The 27298-nt window shown below is 42.4% G+C and overlaps 2 protein-coding genes across 11 annotated transcripts in view; one reads left to right on the top strand and one right to left on the bottom strand.

The window, feature by feature from the left end:
- LOC114901884 (GTPase IMAP family member 5-like) overlaps window positions 1-27298 on the top strand; it is a 162300-nt gene that overhangs the window by 19858 nt on the left and 115144 nt on the right. The gene's annotated exons all lie outside the window — the stretch shown is intronic.
- On the bottom strand, window positions 14806-18840 carry GIMAP2 (GTPase, IMAP family member 2). 8 transcript variants are annotated; one of them, XM_029234064.1, is made up of 4 exons: window positions 18719-18815; window positions 18104-18439; window positions 17799-17834; window positions 14806-16812 (listed from the first exon to the last, which is right to left on the bottom strand). In XM_029234064.1, exons 2-4 carry the CDS (start codon window positions 18339-18341, stop codon window positions 15833-15835), a joined length of 1254 nt encoding a protein of 417 aa, XP_029089897.1. In that variant the 5' UTR covers window positions 18342-18439; window positions 18719-18815; the 3' UTR covers window positions 14806-15832. The 8 variants fall into 8 exon arrangements, with proteins under 8 accessions (XP_029089897.1, XP_029089899.1, XP_029089900.1 ...); XM_029234066.1 differs by having other exon boundaries at window positions 14806-16797; XM_029234067.1 differs by having other exon boundaries at window positions 14806-16794.

Genomic DNA, 27298 nt, shown 5'->3' with positions numbered 1-27298 from the left:
GTTAGGTATAAAAATAATGAAGACCCCAAATAATGATTAAAACAAAATACTACATCATTTTGGAAGACAAGTACTTAAAAAAAAATAGAGGTAATAGACAAATTTAGAAAAAATCTCAAAATATTTTATTGCTGGAATAAACAAGCGCAAATCCAGTTGTATAACAAAAGGCGAACATTGCCACTATCAATGAAGGCTCCCAGGGCACCAAAAAAAAAAAAAAAGACCTAACACCATACACAAAAATAAACTCAAAATGGATCACAGGCCTAAATGTAAGGCTGGACACTATAAAACTCTCAGAGGAAAACACAGGCAGAACACTCTTTGACATAAATTGCAGCCAGATATTTTTTGACCCACCTCTTAGAGTAATGAAAACAAAAATAAACAAATGGGGCCTAATGAAACTTCAAAGCTTTTGCCCAGCAAAGGAACCCATAAACAAAACAAAAAGACAACTCTCAGAATGGGAGAAAATATTTGCAAACGAGGCCACCGACAAGGGATTAATCTCCAAAATATACAAACAGCTCCTGCAGCTCAGTACCAAAAAAACAAACAGCCCAATCAAAAAATGGGTGGAAGACCTAAATGGATATTTCTCTGAAGAAGACATACAGATGGGCAACAAACACATGAAAAGATGCTCAACATCACTAATTATTAGTGAAATGCAAATCAAAACTACAATGAGGTATCACCTCACACCGGTCAGAGTGGCCATCATCAAAAAATCTACAAACAGGGCTTCCCTGGTGGCGCAGTGGTTGAGAGTCTGCCTGCCGACGCAGGGGACACGGGTTTGTGCCCCAGTGCGGGAAGATCCCACATGCCACGGAGTGGCTGGGCCCGTGAGCCATGGCCGCTGAACCTGCGCGTCCAGAGGCTGTGCTCCACAACGGGAGAGGCCACAACAGTGAGAGGCCCACGTACCAAAAAAAAAAAAAAAAAAAATCTACAAACAATAAATGCTGGAGAGGGTGTGGAAAAAAGGGAACCGTCTTGCACTGTTGGTGGGACTATAAATTGATACAGCCACTATGGAGAACAGTATGGAGGTTCCACAAAAAACTAAAAATAGAATTACCATATGACCCAGCAATCCCACTACTGGGCATGTACCTGGAGAAAACCATAATTCAAAAAGATAAAATACATGCACCTCAATATTCATTGCAGCACTATTTACGATAGCCAGGACACGGAAGCAACCTAAATGTCCATAGACAGAGGAATATGGGTAAAGAAGAAGTGGCACATATGTACAATGTAATATTACTCAGCCATAAAAAGGAACAAAATAATGCCATTTGCAGAGATGTGGATAGACCTAGAGACTGTCATACAGAGTGAAGTAAGTCAGAAAGAGAAAAAAGCAAATATCGTATAATATTGCTTATATGTGGAATCTAGACAAATGGTACAGATGAACTTATTTGCAAAGCAGAAATAGAGACACAGGTGTAGAGACCAAACATATGGATACCAAGGGGGGATGGGGGTGGGTGGGATGAAATGGGAGATTGGAATTGACATATATACACTAGTATGTATAAAATAGATAACTAGTAAGAACCTACTGCATAACACAGGGAACTCTACTCAGTGGTGACCTAAATGGGAAGGAAATCTACAAAAAGAGGGGATATATGTATACGTATAACTGATTCACTTTGCTGTAGACCAGAAACTAACACAACATTGCAAAGCAGCTACACTCCAATAAAAATTTTTAAAAATAAATTTAAAAAAAGCTTAAAAAAAAAATGAGTCTTGAATCATAGCCTAGCTCTGGCTTCCCCAAGGACTTACAGGAATTCCTCTTCTAGGGAATTCAATCCATTGGGCATTCTCTGGAAAGAGTGGTGGCATCTGCCCAGCCAGGCAGTTGAATATTGAATATTGTACCAGACTACGTAAGAGGGTATGCATTGTTTGAAATCTTCTGCTTGGCAAACTCATCATGGCCAAAAACAGCTCTCGTAAGTAAGCCAAATATGAACCTCTTTAGATAAAATGAGAGCAGATCCAGGCAGCAGGGCATGGAAATGTGAAAGAAACTTCATCAGCACACGATCAAGGAATTTTTAAGCTTGAAGAGATAAAAGAAAAGGTGAGAGGAGATGTATGTGGTTGATATGAATATATATACATATATATTCACTTAGACAGTTTTTGAGAAAATTTGGTATTTTGACTCTGTATCTGGTTAAGGAAACTCTTCCTATAGGACAGTAAGGAAAAATAAGTTCCAGTTCTGATTTGCCATGTTTTACCCTTAGAAAATCACTTGACTCTCAGTAGATTACTTTCCTCTTCAAATAAAAGGCTGTAAATTATGTCATCCACACTGGGCAGAGCTGGACCGTTTTTGACAACTTCAGTGGCCTCTGCCTTACTTCCCCAGATACCCTCTTACCGAAGATAGGCAGGAGGGGCAGTGGGCCTGGCTGTGAGGGCTGTCTGGTGTCCCACACCCTCGGTCTGAATCACAGCCCCACCCCCGGCCAGCAGTGTGACCCTGGGAAGACGCTTAATCTAAGTGCTAAACCTCTTCTGCACAAATGGGATCATTAATGTAGCGCCGTCCTCATAGGGCTGTTGGGAGGATAAGATGAGACCATCTCTTCTTCCCTCCCTCTTTCCCCCCTCATCCTCTCCTCTCAAACCTGCTGCCTAATAAGATACCTGGTTAACCCTCCATCCTTGTTCCCTAACACCTTCTACCTGGTGAATCATGTTCCCTCTAGTATATAGTTGGATTCCCTCTACAGCCCCTTCTGTGGAGATCAGAGGAGGTTTATTCATTTTACTTTGGGAACGGAGGTGCAGGTTAGTCAAAGAACTCAATATCTCACAGCAGGTCAGGGGCAGAGATCTAGGTCAAATGCCAGCCCCAGGGCTCTTGCTGTTTCATCCCAGCATCGAGAAACCTCTGGGGCTTCCCTCCATTCAGTGTTGAGATAGCCCATCCCCCTTACTACCTGGAGCTCACACCTGGGGGCAAACACGCGTTGTGAGGCGTGTTCTTACCATAGTCATTTTCTTCATCTCTTGCTGTTTTCTGTCCTCTCATGATTAACTGAAAGAGTCCCAAACCCCATTTGTTCAATCATTCATTCATCAAATAAGTATAACTACCTCCAATGTGTCAGGCAAAATCCAAAGAGCTGGTGACACCACAGTGAAAATGTCATAGTTCTTGCCCTCTCTGAGCATCAGAATTTAGGGAAGACATTGGAAGAGCCTGGTCTGGGGCTGGGATGATACTGTGAGAACACTTGGCGAGCTTGTTTTGTCTTTCAGGACCTTGAAATGCACAGAGCAGAGTGCATTTGACAATACTCTATGTCAATGAGTAAGCTTTAGATATTAATTTTCCCAGGTAATTTTATGTTAGTGACATAAGTGGTAGAAAATAAGTTTTCCCAGGAGATTCAGCGGCCAGGGGTGGGGTGGGGGGCTTTGGAAAACCCTGAGAACAAGAAAGTTTGCTCACTGACTTAGGACCTACCTTAGGTTTGTTGGCCTGGGAAACAAACAAGAAGAAAATTGGAATTTTGTTTTTGGAAATCGGAAAACAGACGTATTTCCCAAACTGGTCTGGAGAGCTCCTGCTCTCAGAAAACCACATGATTTGGCTCGTCCTAATATGTCTAAATAGGGTGAGATTGGGATGCTCCCTTCCAGGTTTTTATGTTCTTGCCTCAAACCTGAGGCTTCTCAAAGTAAAGTGAGCTTACCCACTCAAACATTATTTAATACAATTAAACATTCTGTGGTCAAGTTTGCCTGATCACACGAGTGCCTGAACACGAGAGCACAGTCTCCCCTCAGTCTACTCCAGCCTCATTCCCACCTAATCCCCTCCCCAGTCAGCCCCTCCACAAACAGCAGATTTCAGGGCCTTTTCCAACCCACCTTGTGGACCATTCATCCCACCACACACTTCTGCCTGAGTCCTGTCTGTGCTTCAACGTCCATTTCAAATTCTACCTCTTCATGTCGCCCACCTGGTTCCTACAGGTAACTGTGTTCTCCCCCTATTGGCACCAACAACGACGCAAAAACAAAGGGAGAGGTTGGCTGAGTAACCTGTCTCTGGCCAAAGGACTCAGATGGCAGGTTTGCCTAGAACTCAAGCCAGAGCTCTCGGTGTTTCTGCAGTAACTCTCCTGCCGCCGCCCCCACCCCCCGTTACCCACCCCACCCCTGTCACCCCGCCCCCCGTTACACCCCATCCAAAGCTTTCTGTAAAGTTTACCCCAGGGGTAAATCACATAATATGATTAGTTTATTTTGTGTCTAGAAATCAACAAACTCCCATATTTGACACCAGAGCAGAAATGAAGAAAGAGCCCACAAGGTTCAGAGCCAAGAAGAAAACTTTAGCTAAAGCAAAATGTCCTTGTCAAAGCTGGAAATGAGGAAGTGGGTTATGGGGAATCCACAGAACTCTCGAATAGGTGACTGGACTTTCCATATCGTTTGAAATGGGGGTTAAAATCATTTAAAATAATTTTCAAGAAGGAGGTGAGCTCCCACTGCAATCTGGGACGACAAATGGTTCTTAGTTATTGAGCTACATAAAACATGTAGAATCCTGGGCTTCCCTAGTGGCGCAGTGGTTGAGAGTCCACCTGCCGATGCAGGGGACACGGGTTCGTGCCCCGGTCCGGGAAGATCCCACATGTCGCGGAGCGGCTGGGCCCGTGAGCCATGGCCGCTGAGCCTGCGTGTCCGGAGCCTGTTGCTCCGCAACGGGAGAGGCCACAACAGTGAGAGGCCTGCGTACCGCAAAAACAAAAAACAAACAAACAAAAAAACTTGTAGAATCCTGTATTCGGAATCCTCTGAAAACTCAAAGTTCATGTAGTTTAGTGCCTCTCAGATTTGCTGTTTTTCAGAATTACTTGAGTGTTCTTTAAAAATGTCCATTCCGGGGGGACCATGCTCAGAAATTCCGATTTATGAACCTGATGTATCTGATGTACTCAGTCCACAAATCAGAGTTTGGAAACGAGCTATTTATTCAGACCCCTTCACTGTATAGATGATGAAATTGGGGTGTCCCTGCAGCTGGCGTGGGAGAGACCTGAATTAGGGAGCAGACGTGTAAGGGATCATGCAGGGAGAGGGGTTGAAGACCTAGTTCTGGACCTCTTAAATTTCTGGAGGGTCCCCTCCTGTGGGACAGAGGGGAGAGGGAGAATCTGGGGGGTGAATTCTGATGGTATCCTGACTCACCACATTGTAACTTGCTCTGAAGTTAGACTGCTTTCGGGGCCACAGAAATATCTTCTGTCTGTGCTGAAAATGCCATTTGGGCAATGTTGAATGCCTTTTAAAATGTATTTTATTCCTAGATGTGGTTCCAGCACACACTTCTCTCACTGTATGGAGGGAGTGTGGAAGGAGACAGGAATGTGTGTCCTCCAGACTGGAGAATATGCTCATAAACCTTCTTTTGAACTTCCTGTACTGGAAACTTGTGACATCTTTACAGATCCGGACGCCCCATCTTAACGGCTCTGGCTTTCACTTACCCACATGGCGCCTGGTGGAACCCAGGTGCTCACACAGTAAATGCTCTCACAGCCATGTTCCTTCTGGTTGGTTGCAGCTCCTGTCCCTTGCCGGGGCTCGCTTTTCCTGGTGACAGACTCTGACAGGTGATCTGAGAAAGCCCTGATCTCTGCTTTCCCCTTGGTTGTGAGTGTTGCAGGCTGTTTTCTCCCAGTGTGCACAGAGGAAGTCTCAGACCTTTGAGACTCAGAGCTCTGGAAATCTCAGAGGGAGGGTTAGGTGGTGGTGACGACTTAAAGAGACAGGAACATTCACTGTGGGCTTAAAGCATTTCCCTTACAAAACCTCCCTCCTGGTGTGACTAATGTGGTGTGTGTCTCCAGCAGGGCCCCTCGATACCAAATATCTTGTCATACCTGAGGAAGGGAAGGGTGTTGTAGGACCCCGAGGCCTGACTCTCCTTCTAGAACTGTTCAGTGATCTAATCTTCAATGACTTTTTACCCTGTAGGCATTTCCCCCCTTATCAAATAAGTCCAGAGAGCCTCCTGCCCCGGAACAAAGAACATGATAGCTTTTCTCAACAGCTGTCCATTGACTGGACATCCATGTGGCCAGGGCTCCTCTGGGGTCAAGTCTGTCAGAAAAATCCAGAAGCAGAGTTTTACCTGAGCAAGGAAGTCTCAGCTGCTGAAGGACTTGAAGCTAGCCGGTATGTTGAGGATGGGCACCTTTAAACAATTCCTAAATTCGCCTTATGAGGAGGCTTAGTCTGCTCCTCTGTGCTGGTGTCACCAATTCTAGCTGGTCTGTCTTCTCTCAAGGGGGTCATGAGAGTGAGGTCAGCAAAAGAGCCAATGGTGTGGTGAACAGGCTACAAAAGGACTGGCCCTAGGACTGGTCAGGTCACCAACCTAACTCAAACTTTCTGGAGTTGACTGTCCCTATGTGTGGGAAGGAGGGCTGTCCCGAGCCCTAATCTACTGACTGGGACCTGCTTTTTCATCTCTTTCTTTCCAGCCCATGTTTTCAGGTAGGAAAGAGACCCCACTTCCACTATTTTCCATTCTTTATTTCGGGGACAGAATCTCTCGAATTACTGACACTCCCATTGTTTCAATTCAGCATCACTGAAGCCAGGAGTCGCTCATTCTCCCACTAGATCAGCAGTGCCAGGACTAGTGTGAGGCCAGTTTGGTGTCCAGGGCACAAAGTTGAAGGAGGCAGTCACTACCAAGGTCTCTCAAGTGCCAACCCTACAGGTGAATGGCCCTGGAAGTGAGTACTTCCTTAAGACTGAGGTGCATATGGCTCCTCACTGGCTTCACCCCGGTCCAAGCCACATAGACCAGTCTTGACTAAGTCTTTCACACCCAACATGTACATTTCATGAAGATGCTTTCAGTGCCTCTTTGACATCTCCTTGCCGTTCAGTGTTCTCATGCATGCATGTGGTGTCTTCCTTCAACCAGTTGTGACTCTCTGAGACCTGAGGATTCACCTGGTTACAAGAAGACGCTTGGCTAGTGCATGGAGCAGCCTGAACTCATCAGAGAGCTAAGGTCCCCAGGAGCAGACCTCAATCTGTGACAGTGAGAAGTTAGTGGATAAATACCCCAGTTTCCTTGCTTATTAAATTGTGCACTGCCCACCAAGTGAGATAATTCTGAGGTATATTCTGGACCAACTGCTGTGGTCCCCGGCAGGACGGAGACCCAGTGGTCTGTGGTGGAAACCCCCTTATCATTGTCTACAGTGGTAAGATGCTCATCAACACAACCTGGGTCGGCTCCTTTCCCTTCCCTGTCTCACATTCCCACGGCCCTACTAGTGCTTTCTGGGATCGCTTTCCTACCCCAAAGTAACTGTCTGTCTCCATTTTCCTCTGCATTCTGATTAGATTAGCTTTTGGTTACTTGCCATTGTCTCTGGGCTTGGTCCCCTAGTATTCTCCGACTTGCCATCGGTTGTGGAAACCTATCCAAGGCCGAGGCCCTGAGACTCCTGGGTCTCAAAACCATCCAGGGCTCCTGCTTCCTCTCCTCCCTATTTCCACACTTCTTTCTTCTCCTTTCAGATTTGCATATTCATTGTTTTCTTCTCTATCCTTATAAATCCAGTAAAAATTATGCAGAAGGAAAACATCCTTCTTGAACAGACCTTCAGAAGAGAATAATAAGTTCAAACCTTCTGGGATCACTCTTCATGCCTGATGTCTCCCTGCATTCTCTTGACATAGCCAGAGCTCAATTATCAGCATCCCCAGGGCTACAAAGGAATAAGAACTACCCAAATGTCATCTCAGGAGAGGAGACTATAGGGAGATACGTCTTCAATGAAACACTGACTGTCTGACAGACATTGGTGCCGCTATGCACCAGCATTTAGAAGGACTATTGTAGTGTCATGTAGATCCTACTTTCTTTTTTGTGGGAGAGAGAGAGTTTGTGGCAACCAAGGTTTACTTGTTAGAAGTACCAGTGAAGTAGGTGTCATCCAGGATTCAGTTTCATAGGACAAGCACCAGGGCAAGCTTCCTAGTTTGATAGCATAACGTAAAAGGAGAGGAAAGTTCATAAGCCAAATCAGAAGTTAAAATGTTGTGTGTTTCATATTCCAATGTTATGTACAATGGGACACTGGAGCCCAAGATAGAAAATAAAAGTTCCGAGTGGGAGAGATGCAAATGTTAACACAAACGGAGACTTGTGCAAGAACTTAGGATGGGTTTCAGTTAATAAAAGACCAGGAGAAAGGACTGGGAGGGTGTATATTTGAATAAATACCAGCGTGCCAGAAAACAAAAGAATGGGCAAAGAACACTCAGAGAAAATGTGTAGGATATGAAGAAAAAAGGACTGAGAATAGAACACCAGAGACCTTATAGTTCTGGAACCATTAAGAGGAAAACAGTACAAATATTTGAAAAGTGGAATGCTAGCTGAAAAGTGTGTTGTTATTAAAGACAAGCTATAGAAAATATGAAAAAGAAAAAGAATCCATTAAAATGGGGGATTTTTGCTTCTGGTGAAGTTGGAGAAAGATTCAAAAGCCCTCAGCTTCCACACTGACAACAAAAATTGGACAGAATGAAAATATACTTCTCTATGTCAAAGGATGGTGGAAGCAAGGAAGCACTGAGGAGCTGAATTCTAGATATGAAAGAGCCGTTTATAGATGAGGAGAGAGCTGGGGAGCCTTCTATACCTGGGGTAAGTACTTGGTGTGGATATAAACATTTGGAGGTATTGGCTTGTCACAGACAGATTTTGCAGAGTGGAGGAGAAGTCAGATGACCATTTGACAACAATGTGGGTTATCTAAATAGATTGGAATCTGTATGATCCTAAAGGCAATGCTAAATTGTCTATCTGGAAAACTCTTCCTGTTCTCATCGCAATATTTTTTTCCTAAGAAAGCAGCAATGGAGAAGGGTCAAGAAAATAATGAGAAATTTTTCTATCCCATTAGGCCCTGCTAGTGAGGTAAAGCCATTTCAAATTAGAGCCTTACACCTTTCTCAGTTCAAATGTTGATTAGATAAAATGTTGCTTAGGTAGGAGATTGTTATGTGTAGTATGAATCTGAAGTGAACTTAATCGATTTAATGTTGGCTCATTCTCATTTCAACTCAAGCATTGGAGCCAATGATGTGATCAGAGTAATCACTAGACAGATAAATGAACTTGCACTATCCATAAAATAATCCAAAGCTGGGGAAACATAAACTTTAGACTTCAGTTTTATTGTCTGCAATATGAATTTATGTGACATATGAAGAGTCAGGAAAATATGGCTCATAATCAAAAGATTAAACGTTAGAAGCAGAACCACAGATGACTCATTCATTGGAACTTAGGACTTTAAAATAGCTATCATAAAAGTGTTAAAGAATTTATAGATAAATAAATATAATGGGTTAAGAATTGAAGAATTTCATGAGAGAAATATAAACACAAAAGTATTAATTCTGGAAATAGAACATAAAATATGTGGAAAAGAAAACATTTATTGGATGGACCTCATAACATATTGAACATTGAGGAAAGGACCTATGAACTTGAAGACAGGTCATGAGAATTTATTGAGACTAAAGCATAAAAGGAAAATATAAAAAATAAACAAACACAGCACTAGTGATCACTGGGATAGTATCAAGCAGTCTAATGTAATTGAATCCAAGAAGGAGAAGAAAAGACTGAACTGGTAGGAAAAAATATTTGAAGGTATAATGACCAAAATGTTTTAATTTTGATGAAAAACTTCAACCCATAAATCCAAAAATTTTAACTGTATGTGGGAAATACAAAGAAACCCCAAATCCAGGCACTTTACAGTCAAACTACTAAAAACAAAAACCAAAAAAAAGAGAGAGAGAGAGAGGGAATAATTTAAAATTAACTAGGGGAGGAAAAACAGACACATTAGACAGAGGGGAACAATATAAGAATAATGGCTGCTTTCCTATCAGAAATAATGCAAGCCAGAAAACACTGGAATATCAATAATATTTAAAATGCTGAAGGAAAATGAAAGATCGACCCAGCAAAACTACCCTCCAAAAATGAAGATTGAAAAAAGACATTTTAAGATTGAAAACCAAAGAGAATTTGTCCCACAATTCTTCAGGCTGAAGGAGAAAGATACCAGATAGAAACTTGGATCGACAGGAAAGAATAAAGTCTTCTGGAAAAATTAAATATGTGGGAAATATGAAAAGACTGCTATTTTGATTATTGCTTAGTTTCTTAAAAATGAAATAGACTAAAGCAAAATATTAATAACCTATTGTGGGTTTCTAACATATGGAGAAGCAAAAAATGACAATATCACAAAGGAAGGGTAGAGATTAGATGCAAGTACACTTTCATAAGGTTCTTATATTAATATCTTCTTTGAAACGGTCCACTCTTAAGTCAAGGTAGAGAATAATATGTTAAGGATAAATACTTTAGTTTTGAGAGCAATCACTTAAAAAAAAAAGTCCAAAAGGGGAGAGGAAATGGAATAATTTTGAAAAAATCAACACACAAAAATGAAAAAAAGAGGAACAATGAAAATATGGGGCAACAAAGCAATCTACAGATTCAATGCAATCCCTATCAAATTACCATTGGCATTTTTCACAGAACTAGAACAAAAAATTTCACAATTTGTATGGAAACACAAAAGACCCCAAATAGCAAAAGCAATTTTGAGAAAGAAAAACGGAGCTGGAGGAATCAGGCTCCCTGACTTCAGACTATACTACAAAAGTACAGTAATAAAGACAGTATGGTACTGGCACAAAAACAGAAATATAGATCAATGGAACAGGACAGAAAGCCCAGAGGTAAACCCATGCACCTACCTACGGTCACCTCATCTTTGACAAAGGAGGCAAGCATATGCAATGGAGAAAAGACAGCCTCTTCAATAACGGATGCTGGGAAAACTGGACAGCTACATGTAAAAGAATGAAATTAGAACACTTCTTAACACCGTACACAAAAGTAAACTCAAAATGGCTTAAAGACCTAAATGTAAGGCCAGACACTATAAAACTCTTAGAAGAAAACATAGGCAGAACACTCTTTGACATAAATCACAGCAACATCCTTTTGACCCACCTCCTAGGGTAATGAAAATAAAAACAAAATAAATAAATGGGACCTAATTAAACGTAAAAGCTTTTGCACAGGAAAGGAAACCATAAACAAAACAAAAAGACAACCCTCAGATTGGGAGAAAATATTTGCAAACGAATCAACAGACAAAGGATTAATCTCCAAAATATATAAACAGCTCATGCAGCTCAATATTAAAAAAAGAACAACGCAATCAAAAAATGGGCAGAAGACCTAAGTAGACTTCTTTCTCCAAAGAAGACATACAGATGGCCAACAAACACATGAAAAGATGCTCAACATCACTAATTATTCGAGAAATGCAAATCAAAACCACAATGAGGTATCACCTCACAGCAGTCAGAATGGCCATCATCGAAAAATCTACAAACAATAAATGTTGGAGAGGGTGTGGAGAAAAGGGAACCCTTTTGCACTGTTGGTGGGAATGTAAATTGATACAGCCACTTTGGAGAACAGCATGGAGGTTCCTTAAAAAACTAAAAATAGAACTACCATATGACCCAGCAATCCCACTACTGGGCATATACCCAGAGAAAACCATCATTCAAAAAGATACATGCACCCCAATATTCATTGCAGCACTATTTACAATAGCCAGGACATGGAAGCAACCTAAACGCCCATCAACAGATGAATGGATAAAGAAGATGTGGTACAGATCTACAATGGAATATTACTCAGCCATAAAAAGGAACAAAATTGGGTCATTTGTAGAGATGTGGATGGACCTAGAGTCTGTCACACAGAGTGAAGTAAGCCAGAAAGAGAAAAACAAATATCGTATATTAACGCATATATGTGGAATCTAGAAAAATGGTACAGATGAACCTATTTGTAGGGCAGGAATAGAGATGCGGATGTAGAGAACGGACTTGTGGACATAGTTCGGGAAGGGGAGGGCAGAACGAACTGAGAGAGTGGCACTGACATATATACACTACCATGTGTAAAGTAGATAGCTAGTGGGAAGTTGCTGTATAGCTCAGCGCTCTGTGCTGACCTAGAGGGGTGGGATGGGGGGTGTGTGGGAGGGAGGCTCTAGAGGGAGGGGATATGTGTATATATGTAGCTGATTCACTTTGTTCTACAGCAGAAACTAACACAGCATTGTAAAGCAATTACACTCCAATAAAAAAAAAATCCTACTGTGTGGCTGAGAAGACAAATAGATGGGCATGGGGGGGAGGGGACTCAGATAATGCACAGCCTCTAGGGGCTCAGGAGCAGTACTTTATCAACAACCCAAGCCCTGCAGAAGGCCAGCCTAGTTACACGGGATAATAATAACTGGTCCCTTAGGGCTTGCCCTGTGGGATGAACGAGAAAGCATATTTAAAGTGCCTATCGGTGTCTGGCACACTGTCACAATCAATAAACAAGTGATACAGGAATGAGGAATGATGTGCCCAGCCTAGTGTCTGAGTCACAGCCGCCATTCAACAAAGGCAGCTCTTAGGGGAGGGAGAGACAGAAGACCCAGGTTTGAAGGAGGAGTAGCAAGAACAGCAAGGAGCTTCTGAGGGTTCTCTGCAACGTCCATGAAAATAAACTTGTTAAAAGAAAAAAAAAAAGAAAATATGGGGCAAATAAGAAGCAGGAGCAAGATAGTAAAGGTAGATGTAAATCCAACCATAGCTATAGCTATTTTAAATTCTTTTTTTTTTTTCGCGGTACGTGGGCCTCTCACTGTTGTGGCCTCTCCCGTTGCGGAGCACAGGCTCTGGAAGCGCAGGCTCAGCGGCCATGGCTCACGGGCCCGGCCACTGCCCGGCATGTGGGATCTTCCCGGACCGGGGCTCGAACCCGCGTCCCCTGCATCGGCAGGCGGACTCTCAACCACTGCGTCACCAGGGAAGCCCAGCTATAGCTATTTTAAACGTAACTGATCTTTGACAAAGAAGCAAAGACAATTTAATGGAGGAAGCATAGTCTTTTTAAATTTTTTATTTATTTTTACTTTTTAAATTGAAGTACAGCTGATTTACAATATTATATTAGTTTCAGGTGTACAGCATAGTGATTCAGTATTTTTATAGATTATCGTCCATTTAAGGTTGTCACAAAATAATGGCTATAATTCCCATTGCTATACAATATATCCTTGCTGCTTATCTATTTGCTTCATAATAGTTTGTATCTCTTAATCCCATACCCCTATTTTGTACCCCCCTTCCCTCTCCCCACTGTATCCAGTAGTTTATTTTCTATAACTGTGAGTCTGTCTAAAAGCATAGACTTTTTTTTTTCATCTTTATTGGAGTATAATTGTTTTACAATGGTGTGTTAGGTTCTGCTTTACAACAAAGTGAATCAGCTATACATACACATATATCCCCATATCTCTTCTCTCTTGCGTCTCCCTCCCTCCCACCCTCCCTATCCCACCCCTCTAGGTGGTCACAAAGCACTGAGCTGATCTCCCTGTGCTATGCGGCTGCTTCCCACTAGCTATCTATTTTACGTTTGGTAGTGTATATATGTCCATGCCTCTCTCTCACTTTGTCCCAGCTTACCCTTCCCCCTCCCTGTATCCTCAAGTCCATTCTCTAGTAGGTCTACGTCTTTATTCCTGTCTTGCCCCTAGGTTCTTCATGACCATTTTTTTTCTTAGATTCCATATATATGTGTTAACATACGGTATTCGTGTTTCTCTTTCTGACTTACTTCACTCTGTATGACAGACTCTAGGTCCATCCACCTCACTACAAATAACTCAATTTCATTTCTTTTTATGGCTGAGTAATATTCCATTGTATATATGTGCCACATCTTATTTATCCATTCATCTGTTGATGGACACTTAGGTTGTAAAAGCATAGACTTTTCCATAAATGATGCTGGACATCCACATGCAAAAAAAAAATAAAAAGAATCTAGTCACAGACCTTATACCTTTCACAAGAATCAATTCAAAAGAGATCATGGATATAAATGTAAAATGTAAAACTATAAAATTCCTAGAAGATAACACTGGAGGAAATCTAGGAGATCTTGGGTGTGGTGATGACTTTTTAGATAAAACACTAAAAGCATGATTTATGAAAGAAAAAATTGATGAGTTGAACTTCTTTGAAATTAAAAAATTCTGGGCAAAAGACATTTTTAAAAGTGCTCAATGGCATGGAACAGAGAAAATATAAAGGAGAAAATCAAAGTTAGATTTTTGTAAAACGTATAAAATTAAACTTCTAGCCGTTCTGATCAAACAAAAAGAAATAATCATAAATTGCGAATATCAGAATTCGAAGAGGAGCAAGTGTTGGTTGCCAAACGAACTTTTTGGCCAACCCAATAATTTAGCTCTTGTACATATTAAAGGGATGATAAAATATTTTATGTTTCTGCAAATAAATTCAACTACTTAAGTATAATGGAAAAATTCCTTGAAATGCACATCATACAAAAATGAGCATAAGAAGAAATAAAAAAACAGAATATTTTACATTTGGTTAAAAAATACTTTAAATTTAATTTATAATATTAGAATTTATAATATTATGGAAGGCTTAATATAGGTTCGGGTCTGGGGATCAGAGACCTCAGGATCAGCTCTCTAACTTTACCAACAACCCAAGGTTGAGTTTCTTCATCTTGGGGTTGATGTAGGCGTTTGTCTGTAGGTCAGCCTTGCCTTCTGGGTTTGCCTGTCCTCATGGCTCTCAACTCCCCTTTTAGCTCCACGTCCTTTCATGTGTATTGTCTGCTTCATGCTTGGAGTTTTCCTGATTTTCTAGTGAGCTCATCACTCATAAAGATTCTGTTTATTTTATTTTATTTACTTTTTATTTTATTTTATTTTTTTTTTGCGGTACGCGGGCCTCTCACTGCTGTCGCCTCTCCCGTTGCGGAGCGCAGGCTCCGGACGCGCAGGCTCAGCGGCCATGGCTCACGGGCCCAGCCACTGCCCGGCATGTGGGATCTTCCCGGACCGGGGCACGAACCCGTGTCCCCTGCATCGGCAGGCGGACTCTCAACCACTGCACCACCAGGGAAGCCCTGTGTTTAATTTTAAAAATTCTAGTTGCGTTTAACAGGATGATGCTCCAAACTATCCAGTCCACCATCCTGTCTGAAGCGTAAGCCTCTATGTGAGTTTCAATGCTAACTGGGAATGGGCACCAGGGGTAAAATCTGGCTGAGCCTCTTTCAATGTTAAGCAAATTTGATGCACATAAAACAGACTATTGATGTGTGAGTGTGTCCGCGTGTGATTGTTGAGCACGAATTGGCTGTGTTACAGAAATGAGCCACGTGTTCACTTACCATCTTCTGAGGATAAAACCATAGCACAGAATTAGAGACGTGTGATCTCAGGAATTCTACAGCTTACTTGTTATTGTACTGTACCCAGTAGAAATTTTATTGTTATTTTTGTTATATTCAGTAGAAATAGTAATAGTATAAAGAAGAAAAGGAGTTTTTAGGGACATAAAACTGACTTTAGAGATTTGCAAATGAGAGGAATTTTATGTTTACAAGTTTCAAAAGCTATATTTCAAAACAAACAGTAACTTTTAAAATCATTTGGTTTACTAACAAATAGAATGATGTTAAGATTTAAGCACTTCACAGAATCGCAAACGCCTGGTGCTGTCAGGCGCTGTGTTTTACAGGGGAGGTACAGTGTGTGATTCACCCACTAAATGACAGTGGATAGAGAACCACTGATTGTAACTATAATATAGGAGTCTTGCGTTCCAGTCTAATGGTCTTTCTAAAAATTACCATTAATTTTTGGGGTATAATTAACAGTAAGCGACAGAATAAATGGCACATGGTAAACAGTAAGTGGTAAAAGAAATTGCACATTCCGTGCAAGACACGAAATAACAGAGTTTGCAATCTGACAGACACCTGAATACACATCACTATTAGGATTAGGGCTTTGGCCATGGCTGAACGTCTCTGAATTTCCGTGTACTTTACAAAGCTCTCTTTGAAGTCCTGTAATCTTTCCTCTGACTGCACAGTTGCACATTCTGACCCTGTTACTAAGCTGTACAGCCCATTGCTGTAGTGGCCACCCCTTTTCGCCATCACTAGGCTCTCAGTCAAGTCCATTAGCTCCTTCACCTGGTCATCCCGATTGCTCCCTTTAGCACGGTTACTAAAGGCACACACTCGCCCCCCACACGCAGCCACCAGCTCGCTTAGGGCTTTGTTATCTGAGCCATGGATGTAATCCATCAAGGAGCCTCCCTTGAGGTCTTCCTTGTGGGTGAAGAGGACAATTGTGTGTCTCATGGCATCCTCTCCAAAGATCTCCTTCACCTTCTGCACAGCCTGCTGGTCCTCCGTGGTGAATCGGCCCAGCTGTGTCACCAGGAGCAGCACGTGGGGTCCTGGTGCGGAGAGTAAGTAGCACTTCTGTACCTCTTTGTACAGGGAATCAGAGGGGTCCTTCCCAGAAAACATGTCTGGTGTGTCAATAACAACCATCTCTCTGTCTCCCCAGCTTCCCCGACTTTTACTGCAAGTCTTCGTCAAGGACTGGGCACTCAGCCTGGACTCAAATGCTTCCTTCCCGAGGATGCTGTTCCCCGTAGCACTTTTGCCAGTTCCTGTTTTGCCCACCAGAATGACTCTCAGCTCTGATCCTCTGGCACGTTGAGCTTGTTGACTCTTTGTATATGGTCCTGCTAAGAGCAAGTTTACTTAGAAGAGAAAGACAAATACTGTATGATATCGCTTATATGTGGAATCTAAAAAAAATGATATAAATGAACTCATTTACAAAACAGGTATAAACTCACAGACTTACAGTTACCAAAAGGGAAACAGGCAGGGGAGTGATAAATTAGGAGTTTGGGATTAAAATATACACACTACTATATATAAAATAGATAACCGACAAGGACCTACTGTATAGCACAGGGAACTATACTCGATATCTTGTAATAACCTACAATGGAAAAGAATCTAAAAATCTATTCATATGTATGTGTGTGTGTGTGTGTATAACTGAATCATTTTGTTGTAAAACTGAAAGTAACACAGCACTGTAAATCAACTATATTTCAATTAAAAAAAACAAAGGTGAAAAAAAAAAAGAATAAGCTTGCTTTGTTATTACCACACTGATCATGCCAATGGAATATTTTTAATGATAAGGAAAAGTCTGGGAAAAGATACTCTCACAATGTATGGTATTTCTGAAATAGAAGCTAACTCTATTATCAAATAAAATAATGATTTTTAAAACTCTAGATTTCTCTAGGTCTGCAGGGCATTGCCATGTTGGCTCCTAGAAAAACATATTTGGAGGATGAGTTAGAATTAAAAACATACCTTGTCATTCAAAATTTGCCTATATCATCCAGTTCTGGCCCTGTAAAAGGCAAATTTTCTGGAGATGAGAGACGGGTAGCCAAGACAGTGGGTTCCGTCTTCAGGTGGGGGAAGTAACCTGACTGTTCCAGGACCAGAGACGGCTCCTCTGACCGTGGCTGGGCAGAGGTGTGGTCCCGACCACCAGTGAAATGGTTAGACCAGGAAAATACTGAAATGAACATTGTGAAATGATCCTCTCTAGTGAAGAAACTGCTGCTCACTTATGCTTTGCTTCAAAGTATAGCATGATTTTTATACAACATAAGCACAGAATGGGTAAACAGGCACAGAGAGGAAGTCACTTTCTTACCAGAGTGACTGCATTCCTTTTGGCCCATGGCAGTTCCTGAGGGACAGAGAGACCAGAGACCAATTAAAATACTATCATTTTTGAGTTACGACTCATGAGAGAACCTTATATTTCTAGAGCACGTTCACAACCATGCCTCATTTGTCTACACAAAGCTGAGGAGGTGGGTGGAAAGAAGTACTATCTCTATTTTACATAGAAGTTTAGTCACTTGCTCAGAGTCAACCCAGTGAGTCAGAAGATGGGTTTCGCTTGTCGCCCCACCTACTTCTTCTTATCTCCATGCCCACCTCTCCTCCACTTACCCTCCTCCCTGAAGGACCTCCGCGCCCACTCTTGCTTTCCGTGGCCACACACCTTCCTTTCCCTCTGCGTCCTTTCTAGGTCTGCCTTGGGTCCCAGGTTCAGATTGCTCTTTCTTTCGATCCTTCTCCAGCTCGCCCAACCCCTCCCTCCACGCTGCGTCCTTGCTGAGAGGCTCAATGAATTAAGAACACGACTCCAGAAAAGTACACTGTCCTTTAAACCAGAAATACACTTCATTTGATCCGTTAATTACTTGAATTTTCCTCTTTCCACGTAGAAGCCTTGCCATTTAGTTCCTTTTCCTACGCAGAGAAAAGTGTCTTAAAACTGGCAGCCTGTACCAAGCGACAAGGCAGAGAAAATGCATGAGTTAATGACCAAATTCTTCCCAGTTAGCACTTTTTATTGGCTCTATGCAAACAAAGCTCTCTTTGCCAGTAATGGGCAATCTAAATTCCATGAAGTTTACAGGTCCTGTAAACTGGCTTCACTTAAGCCAAATGCCATCACTCTAAATTGTTTCCCTGAAAATGGGGCAAATTTGTTTTAAAATTTTTTCTTTAGCCTGGGAACTAGAAATCAACACTGCAGAACTTTCTTGAGTGTGGACTTACCTGAGTTATTTTTGAAAGAAACAGAAGCCTCCCCAGTGAAATCTGTGACTTGCCCGTTCAGCTTGAAGAGAAAAAAAAAACCAAACAAACCAGAAAACCGGAAACCTAGTCTGCTTCTTCCCCTCTCGAATCTCCACTGAGTTTCCTCACTGCAAGTGAGCCCCAGCACATGTCTGTGTCTGATTCTCTTTTAAAAAATAGTTAAAATGGCAAAATTTAATGAATAATTTGTTGTCGCATGGACTGTCTTTTCTCAATAGTGAAAAAAACAATGTTTGAATCATTTAAACTGGACAGGAAGAAAAGGGGCGCCAGGGATGCTGGTAGATTTGTTTCCTTCCCACCCGGGCTGTGTCCCCGCAGTTACAGGTTTGCCTGAATGAACACCCCTCAACTCCTCCCAGAAGGAATGGCACCTCATCCACACCGTAGCAGTGACTGTCCTAAAGGCAAGTGCCGCTGGGTTGGGGCGCAGAAAGAGCGTGGGTGTGAGGGGCACAGGACAGGGCACTGTGCAGAGCGGGGAGGGTACAGAAAGGGGAACCCAGGAGAAGCCCATGTCTGTCTGACTGTAACAGTCACGTCCATCAGCGCATTTGGAAATAACCCACTCATGGTTTCCCTGCTTTTCCTTCCTGTCCAGCTCTGCAATGTCAGGGAGGCACCCCTGGGAAGCAATGATCTAGGCAGTGTCTACAATAATAATCTGAGTCTCTACATTCAGGAAGAATGACCCAAGGGATTAAAGCTGAAATCACTCAAATGCTTTTTTTCCCTTATTTATATGATGTTCACCACAGCAGGGGCAGAGAAAATGTGGGACTTAGATAGCCTTTAAATATCCCAGATTAGTAGTGGTGCACTTTGCTTTCTCTCCCAACCACTGATGAGAAACAATCACAGGCCCCGACCTCATGATAAGAGAGGTTTGGAAACACAGTGGAGTCCCAGGACACGGGTGGACACCACTGCTTTGTCACACACTAACTGTTATCACCGTTTTGCACTCTTCCACATCCTTTATACGCAGTCTTCTACTTAACATCAGTAATCTCTTCCTAAAAACAAACCATTCTGTGTCAAAATACTAACAGGGACCTATTTCTTATTGTTTTTTATGAAAACACGTATAATGCAATATCAAATTCAAAGCCCATCGATTTTCTAAATCACATGTAAAATTCACTAAAGTACCTATATAAAAACATTTTTTTCAGAACAAAAGCTTAAAATATTGCTCTTTTGAATACCCCAAATATTTTTGGTTTATAAAAGAAAGTTATTGGATAAGTATCCTGACAAATAACTCAATTAAAAAATGGGCAAAGGACCTGAATAGATATTGTTTCTGAGAAGACATACAAATAGCCAGCAGGTACATGAAAAGGTGTCAACATCACTAAGCATCAGGGGAATGCAGATCGAAACCACGATGAGTTATCACCTCACGCCTGTTAGGATGCTATCATCACAAAGACAGGAGACACGTGTTTGTGAGGATGTGGAGAAATCACGCGGTGGTAGGAGTGTAAATCGGTATAGCTACTATGGAGAACAGTATGGAGGTTCCTAAAAAAATGCAAAATAGGGCTTCCTTGGTGGCGCAGCGGTTGAGAGTCCGCCTGCCGATGCAGGGGACGCGGGTTCGTGCCCCGGTCCGGGAGGATCCCACATGCCGCGGAGTGGCTGGGCCCGTGAGCCATGGCCACTGAGCCTGCGCGTCCGGAGCCTGTGCTCCGCAACGGGAGAGGCCACAGCAGTGAGAGGCCCACGTACCGCAAAAAAAAGAAGAGAAAAAGAAAAGAGGTTTTGTGGAGGGTGGAGGGAAATCAAAAACAAGTCACAATGGCTGTTCAGTGCAGGTGAAAGTGTGTGGGGTGAACTGGTGAAGCAGGGAAGGAACGACGGACGCCTGACTTTCAAAGTTTCACCGAAGTGATGGGTGCAAAACAAAAACTCAGTGAACAAACGAATAAACCCCAACAAACAAACAAACAACAAAAGACCCAACCTGGAGCTTTTCAAAGAGGCTGGACTGAGCGTCTTGTCTACTGAAAAGTGTGAGGAGCTGTTAGCTTTACATTGCAAAGAACTAGCTGCTGAAGACCTAGTTCCAAAGGATGCTCAGAGTTGTAAGAAGGGTCATCTCATGGAATACCTGTAAAGATTAATGGCTGAACAATTTTTTAAGTATTTATTTAGGCTGTGCTGGGTCTCAGTTGCGGTATGCGGGCTTTTTAGCTGCAGCATGCGAACCCTTAGTGGCAGCATGCATGCGGGATCTAGTTCCCCAACCAGGGATTGAAGCCAGGCCCCCTGTATTGAGACTGCGGAGTCCTACCCACTGGACAACCAGGGAAGTCCCTAATGGCTAAAATTTTAATTTAAAAAGTTTTAAAGACATTTTACATCAAACAAGACATCAACAGAAGCATTCCACTAAAAGATGCAATTATCAGCAGTATTACATTACAAAAAGAGGTATATTTGCAAGCAAGGGAACCCAAAGAGATGTCTATTTCGAGTTTCCTTCCATCACATTTCTTTGTCTATGGTTTCAAATGATGGCTCACAATCGTCTCCTTGTGGAACATCTCATACCATGAGGTAAAGATAGTTGTCAGCTCCTTGGAATTGGACATGGACATACCTCAAGTGTGGACTGTTCTACCCACTCCTTCACCAGTTCATTCCCACACAAAGTCAACCCCACTCAGTAGCCACAGTGACCGCTCTTTGATCTGCTTCCTCTCTCAATGGACAAAGCTGACAATAATCCCTTTAAATTCCTCAGACTTTACATTACTATGGTGAACTCGGGAATCAAAACCACCAGGAGTAAAGTCCTGTCACCTTGGTGAAGGCGTGAAGAAGCCATCTGGAACATTCCAGCCCCAAAAGATGCAACAGGGAGGAATCAAGGAACACAGCTGACCAGCAGGGAGGCACAGAGGTGTGGAGCTAGGCCAGTGTCCCCACCAACTGAAGCCCCAGTCTGCGTGGAGAAGAGGCAGGGGAGAACTTCTGTGCTCTGCCCGACTTCCTGAGGCACAAAATCATGAGCATAATAAAACTGCTTTTGCCACTGAGTTTTGTTTTTTTTTTTTGCGGTATGCGGGCCTCTCACTGCTGTGGCCTCTCCCGTTGCGGAGCACAGGCTCCGGACGCGCAGGCTCAGCGGCCATGGCTCACGGGCCCAGCCGCTCCGCGGCATGTGGGATCTTCCCGGACTGGGGCACGAACCCGTGTCCCCTGCATCGGCAGGCGGACTCCCAACCACTGCACCACCAGGGAAGCCGCATGCCACTGAGTTTTGGAGTGATTTGTTATATAGCAATATATGACTGGATCACCTGAATAGATTCCTAGAAATGGAATTGCTAGACAATTGGTAGATGCATTTGTAATTTTGATAGATATTACTGGATTGTCCACAATAAAAATTTTAACCAAACTAGCTACACCAGCATTTTGTTAATTTCCCCATATCCTTGTTCATGATTTTATCTGCCAATCTGATCAATGAAAACTTGTATTCATGTGATTTTTATATGCGTTACTCAACATGAATGTGGTCGAGTTATTTTTTGTATGTTAAAGAACTATGCCTTTTTTATTATCTTCTCATGTGTTTGTTACTCATGTTTAAATTCTGTTGTTAATCGTTCTGACATTGATTTGTAGAAGTTCTTTATGTGGCCAAAAATGATCGTTTTACCTCTTCCTCTTGGAGTTTTGAAAATAACCATCCAATTTTGTCCACTGTTTGTTTTCTGTGGCTAGTATTCAGAAGAATGTTCAATAATCCCAGTATAGTAGGCCTCCTTAACTTGTTTCTAACTTTTGTGGCAACACTTCAATGCTTCCAGTTAAATAAGGTGTGGGCTTTGAGGTTGAGATGGAAATTTAAAAAGTAACCAGTTATTAGATGCTGAATTTTACCAAATTACCTTCCAACACTAAGGTGATAACTGGATTATGTTGCTCCATAGCTTTATAATGCATTAAATTATATGAAAATATTTCCTGATGTTGAACCTTCTTTGCATATTTGGGACTAATCTTTCTCATCTAAGTTATTGCTGGCTTCTATTTGATAATAGTTAATTTTTGCATTTCTTCATGAGTGATCTTATTCATTTCTAAAACAAAGAAATTCTTTTCCTGTTGATTGGCCTGGTTCTAGCTGTATCTGGTTTTGGGGTCTCATTTTCCTTCCAAACGTATCAACCATGGTGTTTTTCTCAAATAGATACTTGCACTCCAGAAGAATTCTGGTTCTATCTTTTAAGAAAACAAGATTTTTACCGTCACTACCTTTCACCATCACCTCTTCCTTTCTTAGGCAAGCCTGACGTTAAACAAAGACTATAGCATAGTGAATGTTATGAAGGAAAATGCCAGGGTGCCATTGGGAATGTATAAAGGATAAACTAAACTAATGGGAGGGGGGTAGCTGGGAAAGACTTCTGAGAAAAAGTAAAATTGTTTGAGCTGAACTTGAAAAGTGAGTGAGGAAAGGGATTGGAGGTGTTTCCAGGAATAAGTAGCAGCATATTCCAAGGCAAGTGACAGTACGGAACTCTCAGGTATTAAGGAAGGCAAGGATGGCTAGAACCTAGAGGCAGGAAGTCAGATTGTGTAGCAATGAGGCTGGAGATTGAAGCAGGCAGTTGTCAAGTTTGGATCCTGAATGTTTTCTTGCAAAACAATGGAAACTCACTCTGACATTGACTTGGGGTTGCAGTGCCACGGCCCCGATTGTGAGTTATGTGAAGAATGGATTCGAAAACACTGTCCCTTATCCTGCTTTACATCATCTCCACCTGGGTATCATTTTTGGGGTCCTCCTCAATGTCCCCTCTCACATCTTCTGCCTCCCCACCCACCCCGCCCCCTCAGTGCACGGAAACAGAACTATCGTGGTTCAAGTGAGCTGGAGAAGGACCCTGGCTGTGAGCCTTGAGGTGAGCCCACTGAGGTCTCTGCCCCAATCTATTTCCTAACACCCTCCCCAGTGCTCAGCACCCTGTCAGCCCTTCATTTCCTTTCCAACCACTTCCTGCATAAGACTCTTTCATTTTTCACTTCTCGTTCTAAGTTCAACTATGTCTTGAGAAGAACTTGGTGTCTGGGTGTTTCTTTTTAACCAAGAGTGAAAAATAACTGTTTGCGATTCTGTCTGTGAAAGGAAACCACAAGACCCCGACCCCTTTGCTTAGGCAAAGAAAACAGCACAAAGGGAGAGACTTAGAAGGATGTCCAAGGGGCTTGAAGTAGTTCAAGTGAAGAGGTAAAGCTTCAAGTCCTCAAACACCAGGTATAGGCTGGAAGGTTCGGTTGGTGTAGCCTATGACCCATTGCTCTCAGAAGCGTAGGATATTTTAAAAGAGATGGGCACCTCAGATCTAACATGCTGCCAGGTCTTGGGTTTGAATATTGTTGCAGTTTATCTTATGACAGGGTTTCCGAAAGCAACCTCATCACATGGGATGAACTGTGCCGAAGCACAGCAGTAGAGGGCTGCCGCTCGCTCAGGCAAAACAGTGCCGTCTGTCCTGCTGTGGTAGCTTTTATTTACGCATTATCTATGTTTACATCTTAAGACTCGTTTTCTTAACATTCCAGAAATGCCAAAGCAGCAACATATGGTTTTATTGATTATACAAGCAACAGTGGGCTTTCTTGAAGACATGCCTTGCTTCGTCCTTGAGCTCAGAAGCAACACAAGGACATCTCCTTGTGTTCCCATCATTCTGATTATACTAAAGTAGCACAAGGACGTTTCCTTGTGTTCTGATTATACTGAGGTCATTTCATGGATCAGTGCCCAAAGCATCCAGGACTGCCTGCAGTCCTGGCTTATTCGCCCGCCCTCGGTTTGCCGAGGGGTGCCAGCCCCTTGCCTTGCAGAGGGGTTCTGGCCTATGGGTCACGTCTCCTTTCCATGTCCTCAGTTATTCCACTACAAATATTATCCATTGAAATTGTAGAGATTGCTCTATTTGCTCTAACTTCCTGTCTTCCACATGTCCCCCCAAACCGCTCCATCATTTTTAGTTACCCATCAGTGACCACCGATGACCAAAAGACATCCTCCGTATACTCAATGGGGTTTTGGAATCTGACCTGTTTGGCCATTAACGAGCTGTGTGTCCTTAGGCAAATCTGACTCTAATTTCCTTCATCTTCAAATGGGAAAAACTTAAACTACTGATAGGATTGTCAGAATTAGATGGAAAAATATGTGTAAAGCATGTAGCCCCAGCACCGAGCACCGTGGTTTTCAAGCCTTAGCCTGCATCGGAATCGTCTGAAGAACTTGGGAAAACACAGGTAGGATTTGGGTGGAGCCTGAAAAGTGGGAGTTCTAGCAAGTTCCCAGGTGATACTAATGCTACTAGCCCAAGGACCTCATTTTGAGGACTGCTGCCCTAGGGCATTGTCATCATTTGTATTGTTGAAGTTGGGTTACCGTCATGTGCCCTCTACCCAACTATAAACAGAAGTAGGGGGGTTATCTCTGAGGCACCTTAACTTTCTGGCTTTCTCCCTATGTAGGACATCTAGGACATTTCCTGATTGCCCAAAGCACTTCTACATTTTCTTTCTTTTAGGTTCATCTCAGATGAGAGGGTCCAATGCTGACTCTCGCACCCTAAACCTTTACATTTCAGATGTGCTTTGTCTATCCCGCTTATGGTCTCCCGTTAGCTGATTTAATCCGAGATGAAGGACCTTCTACAGAAAATGCCTTAGCCCAGTGGTTCTCGGATTTTACCTTGCATCAGACTCACTTGGAGGGTTTGAAAAAACGCAGATTGCTGGACTCCCAGAGTTTCTGGTTCAGTAATTTGGGGAGGGAGCCCAAGACTTTGCATTTCTAACGAGTTTCCAATTCATGCTGCTGCTGCTGCTTCATGGCCCGCACGTTGAGCAGCTCTGGCCTAGTACACAGTAATTCTGCAAAGTAGCTCCTGGGGGTAGTTTCCGTGACTCTGGGGATCAGAGTAGGTGGCCATGTACATAAACAGTAAGTAGAGTCAGATGTCTCTGATGTGCCTGTCATGCGTCAGAGGACGACGTAAGGGAAAAAAGAAGAAACCAATGTGGCTTCATCTCTGCAGATGTCCTCGTATATTGATGAGAAGACAAGGACTGATACCTGTGGAAAAGAGGAGTCCAGTGATCTCAGGTTGCTGTGTAGGAGATCAGAGAGGAGGTTTTCTCTAAAGGATGGGAGGACGGGATACGTGGAGAGACAGACAGGTGAGAGGAAATGGCATGAACGATGGTTTGAAGGTAGAAGTAAGCATTGCATTGGTGGGGGAAAGTGCACAGGTGAGCTACGCTACGTGGTGGCGCGAACTACGCTACCACGTAATTACTTCTGGCTGAACACTGTGTTTCATATCTTCTTCTCATTTAATACTTCACAGCCACACTGGGAAGTAAAGGTTATTATCTCCATATCTAAAGAAGTAAAAATAAGATTCAGAAAATTGAATAACTTGAACAACGTTACTTAGAGAATGAGTTTGGGGCCAGAGCGGGGAAGGGAACTTTCAGGACCCCAAGCCTATGGCTGTGTCCTTTATAAGGTAGCAGAATAGAAGGAGATGGGGCTGCGAAGAAAGTTTGAAGCCTGATGTAAATCTGTCAATTCCAGGCCAAGAAGTATGAACTGTGACCTATAGTGGGGGGTTTCTTGAGCAACAGACACATGAGAAAGCTGAGTTGCATAATCTTGATTTGGTACATGGAGATTAAATTAAGGAAGTGAAGCTGGGACAAGAAGGAAGTTACCATCTATCTACGTGAACTCCCATTTCCCTCTCCCTCCCTCTTTTTTTCCCCCATACTCTGCTCAATCCTGTGTTACCCAGTATCAGTCTCTTTCACTTCCTCTCCTTCTTTCTTGCACAATGTCTTTTTTTTTTTAACTGAAGTATAGTTGATTTACAATGTTGTCTTAGTTTTCAGGTGTACAGCAAAGTGATTCAGTTATACACACACATATATTCTTTTCAGATTCTTTTCCATTATAGGTTATTACAAGCTACTGAATATAGTCTCCTGTGCTATACAGTAGGTCCTTGTTGGTTATCTATTTTATATATAGTAGTGTCTATCTGTTCATTCCAAACTCCCAAGTTATCCCTCCCCGCTTTCCCCTTTGGTAACCATGTTTGTTTTCCATGTCTGTGAGTCTGTACCTGTTTTGTAAATAAGCTTATTTGTATTTTTTTTAGATTCTACATATACATAATATCATATATTTGTCTTTCCCTGTCTTGTTTACCTCACTTAGTATGATAATCTCTAGGTCCATCCATGTTGCTGCAAATGGCATTATTTCATTCTTTATTTTATGGCTACATGGAATTCCATTGTATATATGTACCACATCTTTTTTATCCATTCATCTGTTGATGGACATTTAGGTTCACAATGTCTTTTTTTAACACTCCTGACCGCAGTTCCTTACCCCACTACATCAGGGAGTCTGAAGCACCCAGTCTTAGGAGAACGTACTTCCCTTCAATCCTGGTTTCCAGTCTTGACAGATTCCAGAATTGA

This window comes from Monodon monoceros, unplaced genomic scaffold (assembly GCF_005190385.1).
Source record: "Monodon monoceros isolate NGI ecotype Baffin Bay Population unplaced genomic scaffold, NGI_Narwhal_1 Super_Scaffold_2, whole genome shotgun sequence".
Lineage (NCBI taxonomy): Eukaryota > Metazoa > Chordata > Mammalia > Artiodactyla > Monodontidae > Monodon > Monodon monoceros.
The sequence above is the reverse complement of the archived record's forward strand: the minus strand, read 5'-3'. Positions and strand labels throughout refer to the sequence as shown.

Coding starts and splice junctions, on each gene's coding strand:
- GIMAP2 (XM_029234064.1), bottom strand. CDS start 18,341: ATGAAGTGTATTTCTGGTTTAAAGGACAGTGTACTTTTCTGGAGTCGT. Junction 17,835..18,103: donor GAGGTCCTTCAGGGAGGAGG/GTAAGTGGAGGA, acceptor TCTGTCCCTCAG/GAACTGCCATGGGCCAAAAG. Junction 16,813..17,798: donor AAAGGAATGCAGTCACTCTG/GTAAGAAAGTGA, acceptor TTCTCTTCTAAG/TAAACTTGCTCTTAGCAGGA.